General features: G+C 44.9%; 1 protein-coding gene across 1 annotated transcript in view; it reads left to right on the forward strand.

Moving 5' to 3' along the window:
- dscc1 (DNA replication and sister chromatid cohesion 1) overlaps positions 1–23,927 on the forward strand; it is a 67,934-nt gene that overhangs the window by 25,048 nt on the left and 18,959 nt on the right. Inside the window, exons 5-6 of the mRNA XM_078397118.1 lie at positions 5,366–5,504; positions 17,037–17,089. Of these exons, the coding sequence (XP_078253244.1) occupies positions 5,366–5,504; positions 17,037–17,089 (192 nt within the window). The remainder of the gene's footprint in view (positions 1–5,365; positions 5,505–17,036; positions 17,090–23,927) is intronic.

The following is a 23,927-nucleotide window of genomic DNA, read 5'->3' on the forward strand; positions in this document are numbered from 1 at the left end:
GGTTGCTGCCCCACAGCTCCAACCACCTGGGATCGAGCCTGTCCTTTGGTGTGTGGAGATTGCACCATCTTCCAGCTGCACTGGCTTCCTTCCACATCCCCAACACATGTCTCATGGTAGTTTAAATCATTACCAAAAGTTATCTCTCGTGTGTAGGTAGGTGAGCGATAGAATCTGGAGAGCAATTGATGTTGGGGGAGTCCAGAACCAGGAGTCACAGTTTAAGAATAAGGGGTCGGCCATTTAGGACTGAGATGAGGAAAAACTTTTTCACCCAGAGAGTTGTGAATTTGTGGAATTCTCTGCCACAGAGAGGGCAGTGGAGGCCAAAGTTCTGAGGGCGAACAGAATCAAGGGATATGGGGAGAAAGCAGAAACGGGTTACTGATTCTGGATGATCAGCCATTGATCATTCTGGCTCGAAGGGCCGAATGGCCTACTCCTACACCTATTTTCGATGACGAGACAACAAAATTGAATGTTAACCTTGAATGTCCAGACCTTTATCATCAGCACCATCACAGACCCCACCATTTCTGGCGATCTACCCCCCAGTGCCTCCAAACTTATCGTTCCCCAGCCCCGCACGGCCCGATTCTACCTCCTACCTAAAATCCATAAACAGAACTGTCCCGGCAGACCCATTGTCTCTGCCTGCTCATGTCCCGCCGAACTTATTGCCACCTACCTCGACTCCATCCTATCTCCCCTGGTTAAATCCCTCCCCACCTACGTCCAAGACACCTCACACGCTCTCCATCTCCTCGATAACTTCCGGTTCCCAGGCCCCCACTCCCTCATCTTTACCATGGATGTCCAGTCACTCTACACTTCCATCCCCCACAAGGATGGTCTCGAAGCCCTCCGTTTCTTCCTCGACCGTAGAACCAGCCAATCCCCATCTACCAACACTCTCCTCCGCCTAGTAGAGCTGGTTCTTACCCTTAACAACTTCTAGTTTGACTCCTCCCACTTCCTCCAAACCAGAGGCGTAGCTATGGGCACTCGCATGGGCCCTAACTATGCCTGCCTCTTTGTTGGGTACGTCGAACAATCCCTGTTCCGGGCGTCCCCGAACTCTACCTCCGGTACATCGACGACTACATTGGTGCTACCTCTTGTACCCATGCAGAACTCACTGACTTCATACACTTCTCTTCCAATTTCTATCCTGCCCTTAAATATACCTGCACTATAGAAACATAGAAAATAGGTGCAGGAGTAGGCCATTCGGCCCTTCGAGCCTGCACCGCCATTCAATATGATCATGGCTGATCATCCAACTCAGTATCCCATACCTGCCTTCTCTCCATACCCTCTGGTCCCTTTAGCCACAAGGGCCACGTCTAACTCCCTCTTAAATATAACCAATGAACTGGCCTCAACTACCTTCTGTGGCAGACAATTCCACAGATTCACCACTCTGTGTGAAAAAAAACGTTCTCATCTCGGTCCTAAAAGGCTTCCTCCTTATCCTTAAACTGTGACCCCTTGTTCTGGACTTCCCCAACATCGGGAACAATCTTCCTGCATCTAGCCTGTCCAACCCCTTAAGAATTTTGTAAGTTTCTATAAGATCCCCCCTCAATCTTCTAAATTCCAGCGAGTACAAGCCGAGTCTATCCAGTCTTTCTTCATATGAAAGTCCTGCCATCCCAGGAATCAATCTGGTGAACCTTCTCTGTGCTCCCTCTATGGCAAGAATGTCTTTCCTCAGATTAGGAGACCAAAACTGTACGCAATACTCCAGGTGTGGTCTCACCAATGCCCTGTACAACTGCAGCAGAACCTCCCTGCTCCTATACTCAAATCCCCTCGCTATGAATGCCAACATACCATTCGCTTTCTTCACTGCCTGCTGCACCTGCATGCCTACTTTCAATGACTGGTGTACCACGACACCCAGGTCTCGTTGCATTCCCCTTCTCCTAATCGGCCACCATTCAGGTCTGCTTTCCTGTTCTTGCCACCAAAGTGGATAACCTCACATTTATCCACATTATACTGCATCTGCCATGCAATTGCCCACTCACCTAACCTATCCAAGTCACGTTGCAGCCTCCTAGCATCCTCCTCACAGCTAACACTGCCCCCCAGCTTCGTGTCATCTGCAAACTTGGAGATGTTGCATTCAATTCCCTCGTCCAAATCATTAATATATATTGTAAATAACTGGGGTCCCAGCACTGAGCCTTGCGGTACCCCACTAGTCACTGCCTGCCATTCTGAAAAGGACCTGTTTATTCCTACTCTTTGCTTCCTGTCTGCCAGCCAGTTCTCTATCCACATCAATACTGAACCAACAATACCGTGTCCTTTAAGTTTGCATACTAATCTCTTATGTGGGACCTAGTCGAAAGCCTTCTGGAAGTCCAGATATAACACATCCACTGGTTCTCCCTTATCCACTCTACTAGTTACATCCTTGAAAAATTCTATAAGATTCGTCAGACATGATTTACCTTTCATAAATCCATGCTGACTTTGTCCAATGATTTCACCACTTTCCAAATGTGCTGCTATCCCATCTTTAATAACTGACTAGCATTTTCCACACTACCGATGTTAGACTAACTAGTCAGTAATTCCCCATTTTCTCTCTCCCTCCCTTTTTAAAAAGTGGGGTTACATTAGCTACCCTCCAATCCTCAGGAACTACTCCAGAATCTAAAGAGTTTTGAAAAATTATCACTAATGCATCCACTATTTCTGGGGCTACCTCCTTAAGCACTCTGGGATGCAACCTATCTGGCCCTGGGGATTTATCGGCCTTTAATCCATTCAATTTACCTAACACCACTTCCCGACTAACCTGGATTTCACTCAGTTCCTCCATCTCATTTGACCCCCGGTCCCCTGCTATTTCCGGCAGATTATTTATGTCTTCCTTAGTGAAGACAGAACCAAAGTTCTGCCATGTCCTTGTTCCCCATGATCAATTCACCTGTTTCTGACTGCAAGGGACCTACATTTGTTTTAACTAATCTTTTTCTCTTCACATATCTATAAAAGCTTTTGCAGTCAGTTTTTATGTTCCCTGCCATCTCCAACATCTCCCTCCTGTTTCTGGACCTCACCGTCTCCATCACAGGAGACAGACTAGTGACTGACATCTACTATAAACCCACTGACTCGCACAGCTATCTGGACTACACTTCTTCCCACCCGGTCTCCTGCAAAAAGTCTATCCCCTACTCCCAATTCCTCCGTCTACGCCGCATCTGCGCCCGGGATGAGGTGTTTCACACTAGGGCATCAGAGATGTCCTCATTCTTCAGGAAACGGGGCTTCCCCTCTTCCATTATAGATGAGGCTCTCACTAGGGTCTCTTCTACATCCCGCAGCTCCGCTCTTGCTCCCCCTCCCCCACCCCCCCACGTAACAAGGACTTGTTCTCACCTTCCACCCCACCAGCCAGCGGATCCAACAAATCATCCTCCAACATTTCCGTCACCTACAACGGGACCCCACCACTGGCCATATCTTCCCCTCCCCTCCCCTTTCTGCGATCCGCAGAGACCTTTCCCTCCGTAACTCCCTGGTCCACTCGTCCCTTCCTACCCAAACCCCAACCCCGGGCACTTTCCTCTGCAATCGCACGAGATGCAACACCTGTCCCTTTACCTCCCCCCTCAACTCCACCCAAGGAACCAAACAGTCTTTCCAGGTGAGACAGAGGTTCACCTGCACCTCCTCCAACCTCATCTATTGCATCCGCTGCTCCAGATGTCAACTTATTTACATCGGCGAAACCAAATGCAGGCTCGGCGTTCGCTTCGCTCAACACCTGCGCTCGGTCCGCGTTAACCAATCTGATCTCCCGGTGGCTGAGCACTTCAACTCCCCCTCCCATTCCCAGTCTGACCTTTCTGTCATGGGCCTCCTCCAGTGCCATAGTGAGGCCCACCGGAAATTGGAGGAACAGCACCTCATATTTCCCCTGGGCAGCTTGCAGCCCAGTGGTATGAACATTGACTTCTCCAACTTTAGATAGTTCCTCTGTCCCTCTCTTCCCCTCCCACCTCCCAGATCTCCCTCTATCTTCCTGTCTCCACCTATATCCTTCCTTTGACCCGCCCCCCTGACATCAGTCTGAAGAAGGGTCTCGACCCGAAACATCGCCAATTCCTTCTCTCCTGAGATGCAGCCTGACCTGCTGAGTTACTCCAGCATTTTGTGAATAAATACTTTGATTTGTACCAGCATCTGCAGTTATTTTCTTATATTATATAGAATCTTTAGTGTGTAGTCAGTGATTGATACTTAACAGAAGATAATTCTTTCCAATAAATTGAATTAAATGCAAAAAGAAATCCCAGTTTTCTTTCACTCAAACTTTGGGTAATCTCTTTCTGATTGCATTGACAAGAATTGTTATTTCTTGGTACCTCACGAACCAGCTATCAGGTTGTTAACTACTGTGAAATAGTTGATTGTATGACATTGTTTAATATAAATCTATTAAAAAAAATAACCTTGCATATATAATGAGGTTGACTCGTTCTTTGCTATTTCTCTTTATCACATTGCCATTATAGTTTGGATGTGATTTTTTTTTCTTTCTGTGTGATATTCTTTGCAAGGTTGAGCTGTTGCTCTTTGGAAGGTCGAATGTGAGGGGAAGGTTGATGGCAAGATTTTGGGGTGCGGGTTCAAAGCTCCGTAAAAGAGGCAACACAAATAGAGTGGTAAAGATGGCATGTGGTCTGATGGCCTTCATTGGTGATGATAAGAGTCATGTTTCAGCTCTCTCACACTTTGGTCCGGCTGCATTTGGAGCAGGGCGTGTAATTCTGGTTGCCCCATTACAGGAAAGTTGTGCAAGCTTTAGAGAGGGTGCAGAAAGGTTTACCAGAATGCCGGTGAAGGTTGGATTAGTGGTATTAACTGCACGAAGAGGTTGGACAAACCAGATTGTTATCTCTGAGAATGCCAGAGGTTGAGAGGAGACCTGGTAGAATTATATACAATTATGAGAGGAATAAATAGAGTAGACATTCGGAATCATCTTCCAAGGGTGGAAATGTCAACTACAGGGTATATCTTGAAGGGAAAAGGAGCACAATTCAGGGGAGATATGCAGGTCCTGGTTTGACAAGGTGGTGGATGCCCAGTGTGTGCTACCAGGGGCAGTGGTGGAGACAGATGCAAGAGTGGCATTTAAGAGGCATTTGGATAGGCACGGGGCTACACAGGTAATGGAGGGACACAGATCATATGCAGGCAGATGAGTTAGTTTATCTTGGCATTGTGTTTGATGTGGGCTGAACGACCTGTTCTTATGCTGCACTTTTCTTTTCCTGTGTCGACTTTCTGTTTTGTGTGGGGCGTTTTGTACATCCCTGTGCATCTTTCTCCAAATTAGGGTACTGGAGAATTCTGGAACTTGATTATGCAATGAAGCTTCTCAATCATGTGACTCAGTTGGTGGATTCCGAATCTTGGTCCTTCACTAAGATTCCTCTCCAAATTTGTCTTCAGGAACTGCAACTTCTTGAACCAAGGTGAGTAACAATAACCATTCAAACTGAAGTAAGGTAGATGACAATGTTATTGAGCAGGAGCCAGGGAGAGTGAATTGGGGGCAGTTCTTGTTGGGTAAATCCGCATCAGGCATGTGGGCATTTGTTTTAAAGGCCAACTGGCCAGAGTTCAGGATCAGCATGTTCCAGTAACAAGGAAGAATAAGAATTGAAAAATGAAGTATGTGTACGGCTTAAGAAGATTAAATCAGACAGGGGCATTTGAGGTCTATAAAGCAAGTGGGCGATTAAAAGGGTCAAAAGATGCCATGGTATGTCTTTGGCAAGTCAGATTAAAGAAAATACTAAAGTCATTTACAGCTACATTCAAAACTAGGAAGAAAGTAGGGTTGCTCGTGGATAAATGAGGGAATTTGTGCTTAGAGTCGGAGGATGCAAGCGAGGGACTAAACAAGTACTTTACATCTGATGTGCTAGGGCAGCTCGTGAAGGGCATTAAGATGTGTAAATCCCCATGGCCCCATGGGATTGATCCCAGGTTATTAAGAGAAGCAAGAGAGGAGTTTGCAGGGAGCCTTAACGAAGATCTTTAGAACTTCTCTAGCCACAGATGAGGTCTCGAAGGACTGGAGAATAGCTGATGTTGTTCTTTTGTTTAAGAAGGGAGGTGAAGATAATCCAGGGAATTATAGGCCAGTGCGTCTCATCAGTGGTAGGGAAGCTATGGAGAGGGTTTTTTGGGATAGGATTTACTCCCATTTGTGAAAGAATTGGCTAATTAGAGATGGTCAGCATAGCTTCTAACTTGATTGAGTTTTTTTCGAGGAAGCGAAGAAGGTGATGGATGAGGATGTGGTCGACATTGGTTTCAGCAAGTCATTTGATAACGTCCTCATGGTAGGCTGATCCAGAAGATTAAGATGCATGGGATTCACAGTGACTTGGTCATATGGATAGAACTGGTTTACTCTGGTGGAAGGTGTTATTCTGGCTGGAGGTCTGTGCTCAGTGGAGTTCCACAGCAATCTGTGCAGGAACCTAAGTTTGTGATCCATAAAAATGACTTGAACGTAAATGGGTTAGTTAGGTTGCAAATCATTGAAGTTGCTAGTTGTAAGATTGTTGGAGTTGGGGACAGTGACGAAGGCTATCAAAGGATACAACGGGATATTGATCAACTACGGAAATTGGTGTAGAAATGGCAGATGGAGTTTAATCTGAGCATTTGTGAAGTGTTGCATTTTGCAAATGTAAGAAGGCCATGGTTGCTGGGAAAATCCTTGACAGCATTGATGTGCAGAAGGATTTTGGTCTCCATGTCTGTAACTCCCTGAGAGTGACAATACTTGGAGATAGATTGGTAAAGGGGGCATCTAGTAATGTAGCCTTCATTGCTCGGGGCATTGAGTATAAGAGCCTGGAAGGAGGCATTCGCTACAAAGTAGAAGTTGGACAAACTTGGATTGATTTCTCTAAGGTTGAGGTTGAGGGGAGAAGTATCTAAAATTATGAGAGGGATAGATAGGGGAGTCATTCTCAACTTTTTTCTCAGGGTGGAAATTATTAAAGACTCAGCAGTAGCTTTAAGCTGAGAGGGTCAAAATGGAACGGAAATGTGCAGGACCGGTATTTAAACTTTTTTTTACGTAGATACGTGCTGCCAAGGTGGCGGATATGATGGTGACATTTGAGAGGCTTTTTGGTAGTCGCATGGATATGCTGGGAATGGAAATGTGTCCCTCACGTGTAAGCAGATGAGATTAGTCTGTCTTGGCATCATGTTCGGCATGGACAATGTGCGGCGGAAGCACTATTCCTGTGCTATCGTTTACTATGTTCTATGTTTTAAACAAGCCACTGGCGATGTTGGCTGAAACCAGCATACTTTGGGATGATTTATTTTTTGTTTATGCATGTTTGCCAATTTCAATTCATTCTGTTTTATTTTTTTTTGGTTGTGTGAAATTATGAAAAATAATTTATCTATTGGTTCTCGATTTTATGATGGTACTTGTTGATATTTAATTGATGGTCAGTAAGTATGTGTATTTTGTATGTGCCTGTAAAAGAAGAACATTTATAAGGAACTGTTGAGGTTTAAAACAGATTCTCATATTTTCTAGCATTTCAGTGTTCCGAGGGGCATCATTTAAATTTCTATTTAGGTTGATTAAATTTCTATTTAGGTTGATTAAATTTCTATTTAGGTTGATCACGAACATTTCCTCTATATTGGAAGGAATTAATGATTAAATATATGAAGAACATTAAGGCATATGTTTGCACTTGAAAGGTGTCCTCATTTACTATGGGGCAGTAGGATTTGCTTCACTGTCGCAATTAATGATCATTGTAAGCTGCCATTAATCTCCCACAACGTATGAATTTCAACTCTTAACTATTGCACTGCAAATTAAAGGATAGCGATTGTTCCGCATAGACTTTCTGACCTGCAAACTAATAAACACATGTCTTCCAAACCGGCTTGATTTTTGTTAGGTTATGACATCTGTGCTCTATGCTTTGTCATATATTTTTGCAGCACTTTTTAGTTTAGTTTCGAGATACAACACGGAAACAGGCCCTTCAGCCCACCGAGTCCGCACCGACCAGCGATCCCCGCGCATTAACGCTACCTTACACACACTAGGGACAATTTCTTTTCACATTCATACCAAGCCAATTATCCTACAAACCTGTACGTCTTTGGAGTGTGGGAGGAAACCGAATATCTTGGAGACAATCCACACAGGTCACGGGGAGAACGTACAAACTCTGTACAGACAGCACCCGTAGTCAGGATCGAATCCGGGTCTCTGGTGCAATAAGGCAGTAGCTCTACCACTCCGCCACCGTGCTGCCCACTTTTCTCATTAAGTTAATGGCAAATTATGATTTCTATGGGAAAAACATAATTTGTTCTTTTTAAATGCTCTATTTTGCCTCATTTGCATGGAAAATTATCAGTTTGAAGTGTCTGGTGAATTTTTTGGTACCTTCAGGAAGCATGGGATTTATCAAGGACTTATTACTGAAAATTTGCTCTTTTGTCTTCATTGATGTTTTTCTGTACTGTCTTGAACTTCCATTCCAAAAATGGAAGTACTTAAAGTCTGCAATTTGATTGTGAAATGAAGTCCCTGAGGGTATGTGAAAGATGCTTTTAAGGAAAACGTAAAATCTAACAAAATGCAGAGTAAATGCTGAGACTACGACAACAATTATTGAATGAGGAATGAGTTCTGATTCCCACTCTGCAGGAGGTGGATTTGATGTGTGAGCTAGCTGCTGAGGTTTGTGTGGATGGATGATGTGTGCATAACCACTTAAATGCTATTGGCGTGCATGACTGGAATTAACAAGTGACATCTCGTCGTGCCCACACGTTGTTTGATGCCACTGTAGACATCAAGGATTTTTGCGCCGCATGACAGTGATACAAAACCTGATAGGAAAGTTACTGACTTTACAATGCATGCAATGGACATCTGATTTCCAGTTGCTTACATTCTCATAAAATAGAATAGCTTAGCGTGCAAAAATGTGGCCCTAGAAAATTTATTTCCAAGCAGAGCATTTTTGGAAAATATGAAGATTGACAGAGAATTGGTGAGAAGCACGCCTGTGAGAAGCACGCCTGTGAGAAGCACGCCTGTGAGAAGCACGCCTGTGAGAAGCACGCCTGTGAGAAGCACGCCTGTGAGAAGCACGCCTGTGAGAAGCACGCCTGTGAGAAGCACGCCTGTGAGAAGCACGCCTGTGAGAAGCACGCCTGTGAGAAGCACGCCTGTGAGAAGCACGCCTGTGAGAAGCACGCCTGTGAGAAGCACGCCTGTGAGAAGCACGCCTGTGAGAAGCACGCCTGTGAGAAGCACGCCTGTGAGAAGCAGGCCTGTGAGAAGCAGGCCTGTGAGAAGCAGGCCTGTGAGAAGCAGGCCTGTGAGAAGCAGGCCTGTGAGAAGCAGGCCTGTGAGAAGCAGGCCTGTGAGCACGGGGCAGCAAGAGATCTTCCAAGTGCTACGTGAATGTTTGCAGTTTATTGATAATATATAAATAACTAATTTTCACATTGTCCCATTAACCCTTTGCCATTTGTGTTTGCTAACCTATCATGAACACTACCTCGATTTTAAATCTGTCTATAATCTTCTGTGCTACTTCATTTATGACGTTGTCCTTGACATTTGTCACCTGGTGGTCATCCTTCACCTGCTTTGGTTCTAAACTCTGGAAGCTTCTTCCTAAACCTGTCGTGCCTTGCTCCCATTTTCTTTGTCGCTGAACTGGAAATTGACCTTCTTGGTACACCTCTGGTGACCTGAACTAATGTAACCAATTATGACTTTGTCAGACTTTATTTGGTAACACCCATGTAAAGGGTCTTGTTCTCGCTTTCCCTCTCTCTCCATCCCCCCCTTCCTTGTTCTCCGACCAGTCTGACAATCTCCCTGATTAGATTTTATCTCTGTATGCTGCGTTGTCATCATCTAGCTAACAATGATCTATTCTACATTTTTCTTGAGCTCCATCCCCTTTGACATCTCGTTCTCACACCTTACCCGTGCTTATCTCCGTATCTCCCTCTCCCCAAACTTTCAGTCTGAAGAAGGGTCTCGACCCGAAACGTCACCCATTCCTTCTATCCAGAGATGCTGCCTGTCCCGCTGAGTTACTCCAGCATTTGGTATCTATCTTGTTGTTCTACCTTGGTTAAGTTGCAATTATTAATATAGATGATTTTTCTCAGTAATAAAAAGTATATAGAGTCACACAGCACGAACCAACTTGCCCATGCTGACTTTGATTCCCCCATCTACATTAATCTCACTTGCCTGCGTTTGGCCCATATCCCTCTAAACCTTTTTTAAATCCATTTATCTGTCCAAATGACTTTAATATTGTTTTAGTACCTGCCTCAACTACCTCCTCTGGCAGCTTATTCCATTTACCCACCACCTTCGTGTTTAAAAAGTTTCCGCTCAAGTTCCTCTTAAATCTTTTCCCCTTCACCTTAAAGCACTGTCCCCTGGTTTTTTAATTCTGTCACTCTGGGTAAAAGACATAGCGCATTGACCATATCTATTCCCTTCATGATCTTATACACCTCCATAATATCAGTCTGAAGAAGGGTCTCGATCCAAAACGTCACCCATTCCTTCTCTCCTGAGATGTTGCCTGACCTGCTGAGTTACTCCAGCATTTTGTGAATAAATACCTTCGATTTGTACCAGCATCTGCAGTTATTTTCCTATAATATCCCTCATCCTCCTGCGATGCAAGGAATAAAGTCCTAGCCTGCCCAACCTCTCCCTATAATTCATGCCCTCAATTCCTGGCAACATCCTCCTATTTCTTTGACATCCTTCCTAAAGCAGGGTAGACCAAAATTGAACGCAGTACTGCAAATGTGACCTCAACAAAGTTTTGTATGACTGCCACACAACATCTCAACTTCTACACTCAATACCCTGATAGATGAAGGCCGTGCCGAAAGCCTCTTGCCCACCCTATCTACCCATGACGCCACTTCCAAGGAACAATGTACTTGCGCTCCTGGATCCTTCTGCTCGACAACACTCTCTAAGACCCTGCCACTAACTGTGAAGGTCCTGCCCTGGTTTGACTTCCCAAAATGCAACACCTCACATTTATCTGCATTAAACTCCATTAACCAATCCTCAGCCCAACTGATGAAGATTCTGCTCTAACTTTTGACAATATCTCCCACTTTACTATCATCTGAAAATTTGTGAATTATGCATTCTACATATCTATGGTGCTGAAGTAAATGCATGCTCTGATAATCTTGTTGGTGTTTGGTTCCATATTTCAGAGAAATAATGTCAAGTAATGTGCTTATAAAATGTGAATATGTGTGTTTTGTTGCTCATGATGAGTCAGAGGGAAGCTGTTTTGCTGCTGCCATGGAAATCTGAATGGCTTCATGGAGAGTGATTGAAGGCAACTAAGAAATGTGATGCAAAAACATTATCCTGATTTATTTGATAGCCTGAACTATTAGTCACTACTTTTAATACAAGTTCCTGTGTGTTTGTCAATGATACATTGAATTTCTCCAGTAGGATGTTAGATGCTACAACAGACAGGTGAACGTGTGTGTTACACTGGGAAAAACAACTGCACTTGCAGGGACTGATTGCTGTATGCATGGTTTAGTAGAATCTTGCATGGTTATTGTGGATAGACACTAAGTGCTGGAGTAACTTAGACCGGCTTCAGAAAATCCTAGTGAGGGAAGGCGATCAACCTGAAGTCGTTGTGCACGTGGGCAAGAATGACGTCGGGCGGAAGAGGAAGGAGGTGCTACAGCGGGAGTTTAGAGAGTTGGGAAAAACACTGAGAAGTAGGACGTCGAAGGTGGTTATCTCTGGACTGCTCGTGCTGGTGAGGCCAGGAACAGAGAGATAGAGGGTATGAATTTATGGCTGAGGGGCTGGTGCAGAGAGCAGGGATTTAGATTTCTGGACCACTGGGATCTCTTCTGGGCTAGGGGTGACTTGTACAAAAGGGACGGGTTAAATCTTAACAGCAGGGGGACAAACATTCTGGCAGGCAGGTTTGCTAGTGTGACACCTGTGGCTTTAAACTAAGTAGTGGGGGGGAGGGGTTAACAAATTGTGAATATGAAGATGAGGTAAAAGGGAATACAGGAGATATTGCAAAAGACTCTCGGAAGAATGGGAACAGAAGTTCTAGAGGGGAAAAGAAATTAAGGGCAGGGCCAATTGTGACCGATGTGAGAGGGGAGGTAAATACAGAAGTTAAAGTGTTGTACTTAAATGCGCGTAGTATAAAAAATAAAGTGGATGAGCTTGAGGCTCAGTTAGTCATGGGCAATTATGATGTTGTAGGGATCACTGAGACATGGCTACAAGAGGACCAGGGCTGGGAACTGAATATTCAGGGGTACACAACGTATAGAAAAGACAGACAGATGGGCAGAGGGGGTGGGGTTGCTCTGATGGTAAGGAATGATATTCATTCCCTTGCAAGGGGTGACATAGAATCAGGAGATGTTGAATCAGTATGGATAGAAATGAGAAATTGTAAGGGTAAAAAGACCCTAATGGGAGTTATCTATAGGCCCCCAAACAGTAGCCTCGACATAGGGTGCAAGTTGAATCAGGAGATAAAATTGGCGTGTCAAAAATGTAATGCTACGGTGGTTATGGGAGATTTCAACATGCAATTAGACTGGGAAAATCAGGTTGGAAATGGACCCCAGGAAAGAGAGTTTGTAGAGTGCCTTCGAGATGGATTCTTAGAACAGCTTGTACTGGAGCCTACCAGGGAGAAGGCAATTCTGGATTTAGTGTTGTGTAATGATCCTGATCTGATAAGGGGACTAGAGGTAAAAGAGCCATTAGGAGGCAGTGATCACAACATGATAAGTTTTACTCTGCAAATGGAAAGGCAGAAGGGAAAATCGGAAGTGTCAGTATTACAGTATAGCAAAGGGGATTACAGAGGCATGAGGCAGGAGTTGGCCAAAATTGACTGGAAGGAGGCTGTAGATCAGTGCATGTTCCTTTAACATAGTGACCTCACCACTACTAACCACTCCCCATGGTCTCTTGTATAATTGTAGCTTCCCCACCTCCAGCTCGCTCTCTAGTTCCGGTGATGACCACGGACAGCTAGGGCATAATGTGTGTAGTGCAATTAATAAACATATTCAGTAAAAGACTCTGCGTACGAGGGACATCCTTTTACATGGTGTCAGAGCGGTAGACTTGCGTCTCCTGTTGATCGGTTTTTATTTTATTATTTGTTCCTCCCAGTTGTGTCCCCTCCTTCCACTTTGCCATGGCTCACTCGTGTCGTCGTCCGGACACGCTCGTTTTTGATGGGGACATAGTGCACCGCTGGACTGTCTTCCAGCGGGACTACGAACACTATATCGCAATTGCCCATCCTGATGCAAATTCTGCGGTACAGGCTCACCTGCTCCTCAACCTGGCTGGTCCGGAGGCAATGGAACGCTATGCTTCGTTCGATTTCGTCCCTCCGGAGGACCGCAACGACCCGGCATGTCTCATGGCCAAGTTCACTGCCCTGTGTGATATACCCACCAATAACATTATTGAGCGTTTTAACTTTTTCACGCGTCGTCAGACTCCAGGGGAGCACGTTGACGCCTTCATTGCTTCTTTGAGGCATATGGCTCGGCGGTGCCGCCTTGCAACAATCACACCCGACGAGATGATCAGGGACGTCCTGGTCAACGGTCTCCTAAACTCCAAGCTGCGTGACGAGCTCCTGATGAAGCCTGACCTGTCGCTAAAGGACGCCGTACATGCCGCACGCATGGCCTCTGCTGTTGCCTCAGTATCTCGGCCGGCGTCCCATGACATAAATTTCACCGGCCGCCGGCGGCTAAATGCCCCGCCGGCCAGGGTCGCCCCCTCCGCGCCCACTACGGTCACCCCTCGCCGATGCCCAAACTGCAACTTCTCGTCACACCAGTTTAACGTTTGCCCAGCGCAGGGCAAAACTTGTAATTCCTGCGGGAAACTGAACCACTTTTCTGCAGCTTGTCGTTCTCGTGGGAGACCTGTCCCTGCTCCTAGAAGGAGTCTAAACAACCTTGCGAACAGTGATAGCGCAACCTGTTCCCAGTACCAACACGAGGAACTCCCCGATCCAGATACAGTGTTTTCGCTTTTGGGTGCACCTGCGTTGATAACGGATCCTTCCGTGCATGTTACTGTCAATGGACACTCCTTCCCTGCGAAGGTCGATACTGGTGCTTTTGCAAATGTTATGTCTGTTGGCCTCCTTTTACAGAGGCCCTAGCAGGGAAGACGGTAGAACAGCAATGGCAGGTATTCCTGGGAATAATGCAGAGGTTGCAGGATCAATTTATTCCAAAGAGGTGGAAAGACTCTAAGGGGAGTAAGAGACACCTGTGGCTGACAAGGGAAGTCAGGGACAGCATAAAAATTAAAGAGAGGAAGTATAACATAGCAAAGAAGAGTGGGAAGACAGAGGATTGGGACTCTTTTAAAGAGCAACAAAAGTTAACTAAAAAGGCAATACGGGGAGAAAAGATGAGGTACGAGGGTAAACTAGCCAATAATATAAAGGAGGATAGCAAAAGTTTTTTTAGGTACGTGAAGAGGAAAAAAATAGTCAAGGCAAATGTGGGTCCCTTGAAGACAGAAGCAGGGGAATTTATTATGGGGAACAAAGAAATGGCAGACGAGTTAAACCGTTACTTTGGATCTGTCTTCACTGAGGAAGATACACACAATCTCCCAAATGTTCTAGGGGCCGGAGAACCTAGGGTGATGGAGGAACTGAAGGAAATCCACATTAGGCAGGAAATGGTTTTGGGTAGACTGATGGGACTGAAGGCTGATAAATCCCCAGGGCCTGATGGTCTGCATCCCAGGGTACTTAAGGAGGTGGCTCTAGAAATAGTGGAAGCATTGGAGATCATTTTTCAATGTTCTATAGATTCAGGATCAGTTCCTGTGGATTGGAGGATAGCAAATGTTATCCCACTTTTTAAGAAAGGAGGGAGAGAGAAAACGGGTAATTATAGACCAGTTAGTCTGACATCAGTGGTGGGGAAGATGCTGGAATCAATTATAAAAGACGAAATTGCTGAGCATTTGGATAGCAGTAACGGGATCATTCCGAGTCAGCATGGATTTACGAAGGGGAAATCATGCTTGACAAATCTACTGGAATTTTTTGAGGATGTAACTAGGAAAATTGACAGGGGAGAGTCAGTGGATGTGGTGTACCTCGACTTTCAGAAAGCCTTCGACAAGGTCCCACATAGGAGATTAGTGGGCAAAATTAGGGCACATGGTATTGGGGGTAGGGTACTGACATGGATAGAAAATTGGTTGACAGACAGAAAGCAAAGAGTGGGGATAAATGGGTCCCTTTCGGAATGGCAGGCAGTGACCAGTGGGGTACCGCAAGGTTCGGTGCTGGGACCCCAGCTATTTACGATATACATTAATGACTTAGACGAAGGGATTAAAAGTACCATTAGCAAATTTGCAGATGATACTAAGCTGGGGGGTAGTGTGAATTGTGAGGAAGATGCAATAAGGCTGCAGGGTGACTTGGACAGGTTGTGTGAGTGGGCGGATACATGGCAGATGCAGTTTAATGTAGATAAGTGTGAGGTTATTCACTTTGGAAGTAAGAATAGAAAGGCAGATTATTATCTGAATGGTGTCAAGTTAGGAGGAGGGGGAGTTCAACGAGATCTGGTTGTCCTAGTGCATCAGTCAATGAAAGGAAGCATGCAGGTACAGCAGGCAGTGAAGAAAGGCAATGGAATGTTGGCCTTCGTATCAAGAGGAGTTGAGTATAGGAGCAAAGAGGTCCTACAGTTGTACCGGGCCCTGGTGAGACCGCACCTGGAGTACTGTGTGCAGTTTTGGTCTCCAAATTTGAGGAAGGATATTCTTGCTATTGAGGGCGTGCAGCGTAGGTTCACTAGGTTAATTCCCGGAATGGCGGGACTGTCGTATGTTGAAAGGCTGGAGCGATTGGGCTTGTATACACTGGAATTTAGAAGGATGAGGGGGGATCTTATTGAAACATATAAGATAATTAGGGGATTGGACACATTAAAGGCAGGAAACATGTTCCCAATGTTGGGGGAGTCCAGAACAAGGGGCCACAGTTTAAGAATAAGGGGTAGGCCATTTAGAACGGAGATGAGGAAGAACTTTTTCAGTCAGAGAGTGGTGAAGGTGTGGAATTCTCTGCCTCAGAAGGCAGTGGAGGCCAGTTCGTTGGATGCTTTCAAGAGAGCTGGATAGAGCTCTTAAGGATAGCGGAGTGAGGGGGTATGGGGAGAAGGCAGGAACGGGGTACTGATTGAGAGTGATCAGCCATGATCGCATTGAATGGCGGTGCTGGCACGAAGGGCTGAATGGCCTACTCCTGCACCTATTGTCTATTGTCTATTGTAACTCAGCGGGACAGGCAACATCTCTGGAGGGAAAGAATGGGTGACGTTTCGGGTCAAGACCCTTCTGGCACAGTTTTTGTATTGGTTAGCATTTCAGATCATTTCCAAACCACAAGCAGTGTTTTTTTTTAGTCTTCAGGTATTGCAGTTTGTATAACATAATTGTGGAAAGCAGTAAGTTCAGTTATAGTTTAGTTTAGAGATTTTCGTTTTTTCAAATGATTTTTCCTGGGCCTGGTGAATCCTGTTCCAAGTTTGATTTTCCTCCTTGCTCAACCATGGAACTTTTTGCCTGCCTTTTTGTTTCCATTTGAAAATACCTCTGTGAAGCATCTTTCGATGTTTTGAAGTTTCACTGATACTGTTTCACCTGCTGTTACTTAAAGAAAATCATATTTCTAACATCTGCAGGGTTTTTGTGCTTTCTGATATAAACAAACTATTTTAATTACAAAGCCTTTTCATTCCTTTTCTAAATATTTTCAAACCATTGTTTGACCATCTGAGATTTTCCTTCCGCTGACTAAGAGTCGGGTCCATTTTATCTATCTATTACAATAAACTAACTGGTTATGCTTTTTCTCCAACAGAGAAATGATAGAGCATAGCCTGAATAGTTATGGCAGAGCATACACAAGTGATGGTGAGTGATGTCCTACTTGCAAATATTATGTTAATAATTGGCTTCTAACATTGAAATTTACCTTTGTGTATTTAGTTGGTCCAATCAGCTAGATTTATGTAATTTGCTTTCTTCTGATTTTCTTCCTATAATGCTCCTCTCAGTAAAGATGCCAGGTATCTGGAGTTTAGAAGGATGAGAGGGAAACTTATATTCACTGGAGCTTAGAAGGATGAGAGGGAATCTTATTGAAACATAAAATTATAAAAGGACTGGACAAGCTAGATGCAGGGAAAATATTCCCAATGTTGGGCGAATCCAGAACCAGGGGCCACAGTCTTAGAATAAAGGGGAGGCCATTTAAAACTGAGGTGAGAAAAAACTTTTTCACCCAGAGAGTTGTGAATTTGTGGAATTCTCTGCCACATAGGGCAGTGGAAGCCAAATCACTGGATGGAGTTAAGAGAGAGTTAGCTAGAGCTCTAGGGGCTAGTGGAATCAAGGGATATGGGGAGAAGGCAGGCAGGGTTATTATCATCATATCATATCATATATATACAGCCGGAAACAGGCCTTTTCGGCCCACCAAGTCCGTGCCGCCCTGCGATCCCCGCACATTAACACTATCCTACACCCACTAGGGACAATTTTTACATTTACCCAGCCAATTAACCTACATACCTGTACGTCTTTGGAGTGTGGGAGGAAACCGAAGATCTCGGAGAAAACCCTCGCAGGTCACGGGGAGAACGTACAAACTCCTTACTCCTTATTGATTGGGGACAATCAGCCATGATCACAATGAATGGCTGTACTGGCTCGAAGGGCCGAATGGCCTCTTCCTGTACCTATTTTCTATGTTTCTATGTATCAATGGTTTGATTGACCACTGAGGCATTAACTCTGTTTGATTCAGTGCCGATTCGCAATTATTACATGATCAGTGAACTTGAAATGATTGATCTTTTAGTTTTTTCAAGGCTGCTAAAGGACATTTTAATATTGTCTGTGCTGTTCTGCTTGAAAGTTGCTGACTTGACATTGGCCCATAATCAAACGACATGTTTCTTTCATGCAATGTACCTACACCACTAGCCACATTTGTGATATCCTGAGCTAAATTCTACTTTTACTTTTGTAAAGATCGAGTATGGTTCTGGGCTTCATCAGTGCAATTGTCCGCAAGGAAATATCTGACAAAATCCATATCATATAACCATATAACAACTACAGCACGGAAACAGGCCCGTTCGGCCCTACCAGTCCACGCCGACCACTCTCTCTGACCTAGTCTCATCTACCTGCTCTCAGACCATAACCCTGCAATCCCCTCTCATCCATATACCTATCCAATTTACTCTTAAATAATAAAAGCGAGCCTGCCTCCACCACTTCCACCGGAAGCCCATTCCATACAGCCACCACCCTCTGAGTAAAGAAATTACCCCTCATGTTACCCCTAAACTTTTGTCCCTCAATTCTAAAGTTATGTCCCCTTGTTGGAATCTTCCCCACTCTCAAGGGGAAAAGCCTACCCACGTCAACTCTGTCCGTCCCTCTTAAAATTTTAAAAACCTCTATCAAGTCCCCCCTCAACCTTCTACGCTCCAAAGAATAAAGACCCAACCTGTTCAACCTCTCTCTGTAGCTTAAGTGCTGAAACCCAGGCAACATTCTAGTAAATCTCCTCTGTACCCTCTCCATTTTGTCGACATCCTTCCTATAATTTGGCGACCAGAACTGCACACCATACTCCAGATTCGGCCTCACCAATGCCCTGTACAATTTCAACCTATACTCGATGCTCTGATTTATAAAGGCAAGCATACCAAACGCCTTCTTCACCACCCTATCCACATGAGATTCCACCTTCAGGGAACAATGCACAGTTATTCCCAGATCCCTCTGTTCCACTGCATTCCTCAATTCCCTACCATTTACCCTGTACGTCCTATTTTGATTTGTCCTACTAAAATGCAGCACCTCACACTTATCAGCATTAAACTCCATCTGCCATCTTTCAGCCCACCCTTCCAAAAGGCCCAAGTCTCTCTGTAGACTTTGAAACTCTACTTCATTATTAACTACACCACCTATCTTAGTATCATCTGCATATTTACTAATCCAATTTGCCACACCATCATCCAGATCATTAATGTAAATGACAAACAACAGTGGACCCAACACAGATCCTTGGGGTACTCCACTAGACACTGGCCTCCAACCTGACATACAGTTGTCAACCATTACCCTCTGGTATCTCCCATTCAGCCATTGTTGAATCCATCTTGCAACCTCACTATTAATACCCAACGATTTAACCTTCTTAATCAACCTACCATGTGGAACCTTGTCAAATGCCTTACGAAAGTCGATATAGACAACATCCACAGCCTTGCCCTTATCAATTTCCCTGGTAACCTCTTCAAAAAATTCAAGAAGATTAGTCAAACATGACCTACCAGGCACAAATCCATGTTGACTGTTTCTAATCAGGCCTTGTTTATCCATATAATTATATATATTGTCCCTAAGTATCTTTTCTATTAATTTTCCCACCACAGACGTCAAACTAACATTGCTAGGTTTACTTTTAGAACCTTTTTTAAACAAAGGCACAACATGCGCAATGCGCCAATCTTCCGGCACCATCCCCGTTTCTAATGACGTTTGAAATATTTCCGTCATAGCCCCTGCTATTTCTGCACTAACTTCCCTCAATGTCCTAGGGAATATCCTATCAGGACCTGGAGACTTATCCACTTTTATATTTTTCAAAAGTGTCCGTACCTCCTCTTCTTTAATCCTCATAATTTCCATCACTACTCTACTTGTTTTGCTTACCTCACATAATTCAATATCCTTCTCCTCGGTGAATACCGAAGAAAAGAAATTGTTTAATATCTCCCCCATTTCTTCCGGCTCAGCACATAGCTGTCCACTCTGACTCTCTAATATCATCCAAACTTTTGACTTCACTTCGTTTGCATAAACTGCTGCATTGGAACAGCTCAGCTGGTAGTGAACCTGGTTCTGAAAGCACAGTCTGTTAAATAATATGCCTGATATCAATCCCATCATGTTCTCTTTGCTGCGTGGAGTGCATGGATGATCCTTGACGACGTGGTTCAATGTCAACATCTGTTACCATGAATGATTAAGCAGGTCCATGCACAATGGATTTGGCAGGGCAGCTGGGCATTGAAGCTTTGATGGTGGAACTGTTGTCTCAGTCTACAGGATGCTGCTCTCCCTGTTTGCTTTAGTTTAGTTTAGAGATACAGTGCGGAAACAGGCCCTTCGGTCCACCGGGTCCGCACCGATCAGCGATCCCCGCACATTAACACTGCCCTACAAACACCAGGGGGAATCTTTCACATTTACACCGCCAATAAACCTACAAACCTGTAGGTCTTTGGTGTGTGGAAGGAAACCGAAGATCTTGGAGAAAACTCATGCAGGACACGGGGAGAATGTACAAACTCCGAACAGACAGCACCTGTAGTCGGGATGGAAGCCGGGTCTTTGGCTCTGTAAGGCAGTAACTCTATTGTATCTTCACAAGATTGAATACAGATGGTCCACAACTAACGATGCTTTGACTTACCATATTTCGACTTTACGATGGTGCAAACGCTGGGCAACGGCAGTGACCTGTAGTTCGCTTCCGGCCACGTGATCAGGTGTATTAAATGCATTTTGACGCACGATATTTTCGATTTACGATGGGTTTATCGGAACGTAGCCCCATTGTAAGTTGAGGAGCACCTGTACATTTTCAGGTACACTTGGTGCCAGGTCTGTTAAGCCAAGGGTCATGGTTGATCATTTGAAATGAAGGTGATGCAGCAGTCAGACCATGATGTGGAATTATGTGACAGCATGTAGTGCGATTGCCAATGGCTCATGGCCACTCCAAGAGTAGAACATTTTTCCCTTAAGTAGGTTTGCTCACTTCCTGCCCTAACCTTTTCTGCTATTCCGCAGTTCTTAGTGCAACCACAGATAGGCCATAGTTCAGTGGTTAGTGTGGCGTGATGTTTAAGAGTCTGATGTTGTTGAAGAAGCTATTCTTGAACCTCGTGGTTATTTTGTATCATCAGATTGTTCTATGATAGTTGTCCATTAGCATGGGCCTGATGGGTCAGTTCCAAGTAGAGTGATCTGTGCCTTGTTTCCCAGTCAAGTCATTTGTTCCTCCCTCGACAACTGATGGATGGTTGTCTTTTAAACGTTACAATTAAATTTCTTCCATCACCATGATCGGGTATTATTTCCTGATCATGACTTCTTGCTGTTGAAAAAAAAATGACTGTGGCAAAGCCACTTCTTCTCTCGGCTGCTCTGAATCTATGTCATTTTTCTTATTACTTCCTCGATTGATAATAATTTTCCTTTTGCCTAATATAGACGCTTCGTGATTCCAATTGCCTCCATCAATTGGCTCTCAACCTTCACTGCTTTAAGGGAATAATTCTCGTGTCTTCAGTGGATCCATGTAATTTGGGCCCTTCAAACCTATAGTCATTCTACTGGATATTTTCTTTTCACATTTTACTGGATCCTAACACATTTCTTTCGACAATTGATCTTAATTGGTTTCAAACGGTGTCATTTATTTTTAGTCTCAGTTACTATTTTGTGGTGCACCATGCTGAGGGAAGGCGTCATGAGTATGATAACAAGACTTAGTCTTCACGATGAAACTGCATTGGAAGCTCCTCTTAATGTTGGTAGAGAACATTTCTCCCTTAAATAGGTTTGCTCGTCTCCTGCCCTAACCTGTTCTGCTAATTATCCATGCTTTATAACTTCAGATGTACACTGGTAGTTAGGGCGGCACGGTGGCGCAGCAGTAGAGTTGTTGCCTTACTGCGCCAGAGACCCGGGTTCGATCCCGACTAAGGGGGCTGTCTGTATGGAGTTTGTACTTTTTCCCCGTGACCTGCGTGGGTTTTCTCCAGCATCTCCGGTTCCCTCCCACACTCCAAAGACATTCCAAAGACTCCCAGTGTGTGTTGGATAGCGTTAGTGTATGGGGATTGCTGGTCGGCACGGAATCGGTGAGCCGAAGGGCCTGTTTCTGCGCTGTATCTCGAAACTAAACATTGAATGAACAGTTGAACTATTGCATTATTATCTGGGTTATAAATCTGTATCCCATGTAAAGTAAATTGACATGGTCTTCAGACATATATTGATCACAGAATTCTTTGATTCCTTTCCTTCAATTCTGTTTCAGACTGCAATGGCATACGTACTAGATATATTTGTTTAAAGGATGCTTCATTTCAGTGGCTTCCAGTTTTGGATGAATAATGACGTGGGAGTCGACGTGTGCACCTCTAATTGTGGGTGTCTGGGTCCCCTGTTCTCAGAAGGCTTTAGGCCAGCCACGTGACTACTTTGACCAGCAGAGGTGTTGCAACATTGAGGTGTCTTGTCAGTTACATTGTAAATGAGCCATTCAATGCAATCTTTAGTCAGACTCAGAATATCGAAGAAACTATGTTATTGAAATTGTTTGAATCACCAGCTGTTATTTTTGATCTTAAGAGTATAAAAGCTGGATGCACTTTGAGTTTGGGAGATTCTACCAAGATGGTCTTCAAGAGAATGGAGACACACAGCAGATGCTGTTCACGAAAAAAAGATTCAAAGTGCTGGAGTAACTCAGCGGATCAGGCAAAGTTTCTGGAGAACATGGATTGGTGATTGTAGATGGTTATGCATGCAACCTATACTGTAGCTACCTTATCACCACTAACCACGCCCCATCCTATTAGTACAACTGTAGTCTCCTCCCTCGGTTCCACCCTTTTAGGTCCCGGTACGTCTGAAGGCTGGATGCAGTCAGTGCTGGGACGTGTGTGCCATGTGCTATAATAAACTACCAGTAAAGGTTACAGTGTGTCAGAGAACACTCCTTTACATGGTGTCAGAAGTGGGATGCGAGCGTTTCCCGTTTACCGGTTTTCATTTATTTTGTTCCCGTTAGTGCCCAGTTTCGGGTTTCCCTCGATATGGCGTCCTCATGCCGAAAGCCATCTCCCCTTGTCTTCGATGCCGACATTGCGGAACGATGGTCGACTTTTGTGATGGACTACACTCACTACGTCAATATTGCGAACCGGAACGACCCGGCCGCGGTCAAAGCATCACTTTTGCTCAACCTGGCCGGTCCCGACGCAATGAAGAGAGCTCAAGCCTTTGTCTATGCACCAGCGGTCCTGGATGACAACGACCAGCCGGTCGAGCCAGCTGAATCGGCCGACGACCCGGTATGTCTTTTGCGCAAATTCGCGGAGCTATGCGACCTGCCCTCCAACCGTATACTGGAGCGGGCCAGGTTCTTCTCACGCAAGCAACAGCCGGATGAACCTGTTGAATGCTTCATTGCCGACCTGCGACACCTTGCCCAGCGGTGCCGATTCGAAACCATGCGCGACCAGCTCGTCAGAGACATTCTCGTTACCGGTATGGTCGATCAGAAGCTGCGTGCCGACCTGCTGCAACGGCCTGACCTAACCCTGACTCAAGCAATGCATGCGTGCCGCATTGCCGAAGTGGTCCACCATCCTCACGGACAGAGGGGGTCTGACAACCGAGCCGTAAATTTAACTGGAGTTGCTGGACAACGACGGATGAGGGAGAACTTTCGCCCTCCACAGCGGCCCGTTCGCACACCCCGGGACCCAAGATCTAACAAGTGTCCTAACTGCAGCTACGTACACTCCTCAGAATCACAGTGCCCAGCCCTTGGGAAGACATGCAATTTCTGCGGGAGAAGAAACCATTTTGCAGCTGCCTGCCGATCCCGTGGGAAAGTTCCCTCAGCTCCCAGACAACTCCTAGACAA

Source organism: Rhinoraja longicauda, chromosome 4 (assembly GCF_053455715.1).
Source record: "Rhinoraja longicauda isolate Sanriku21f chromosome 4, sRhiLon1.1, whole genome shotgun sequence".
Lineage (NCBI taxonomy): Eukaryota > Metazoa > Chordata > Chondrichthyes > Rajiformes > Arhynchobatidae > Rhinoraja > Rhinoraja longicauda.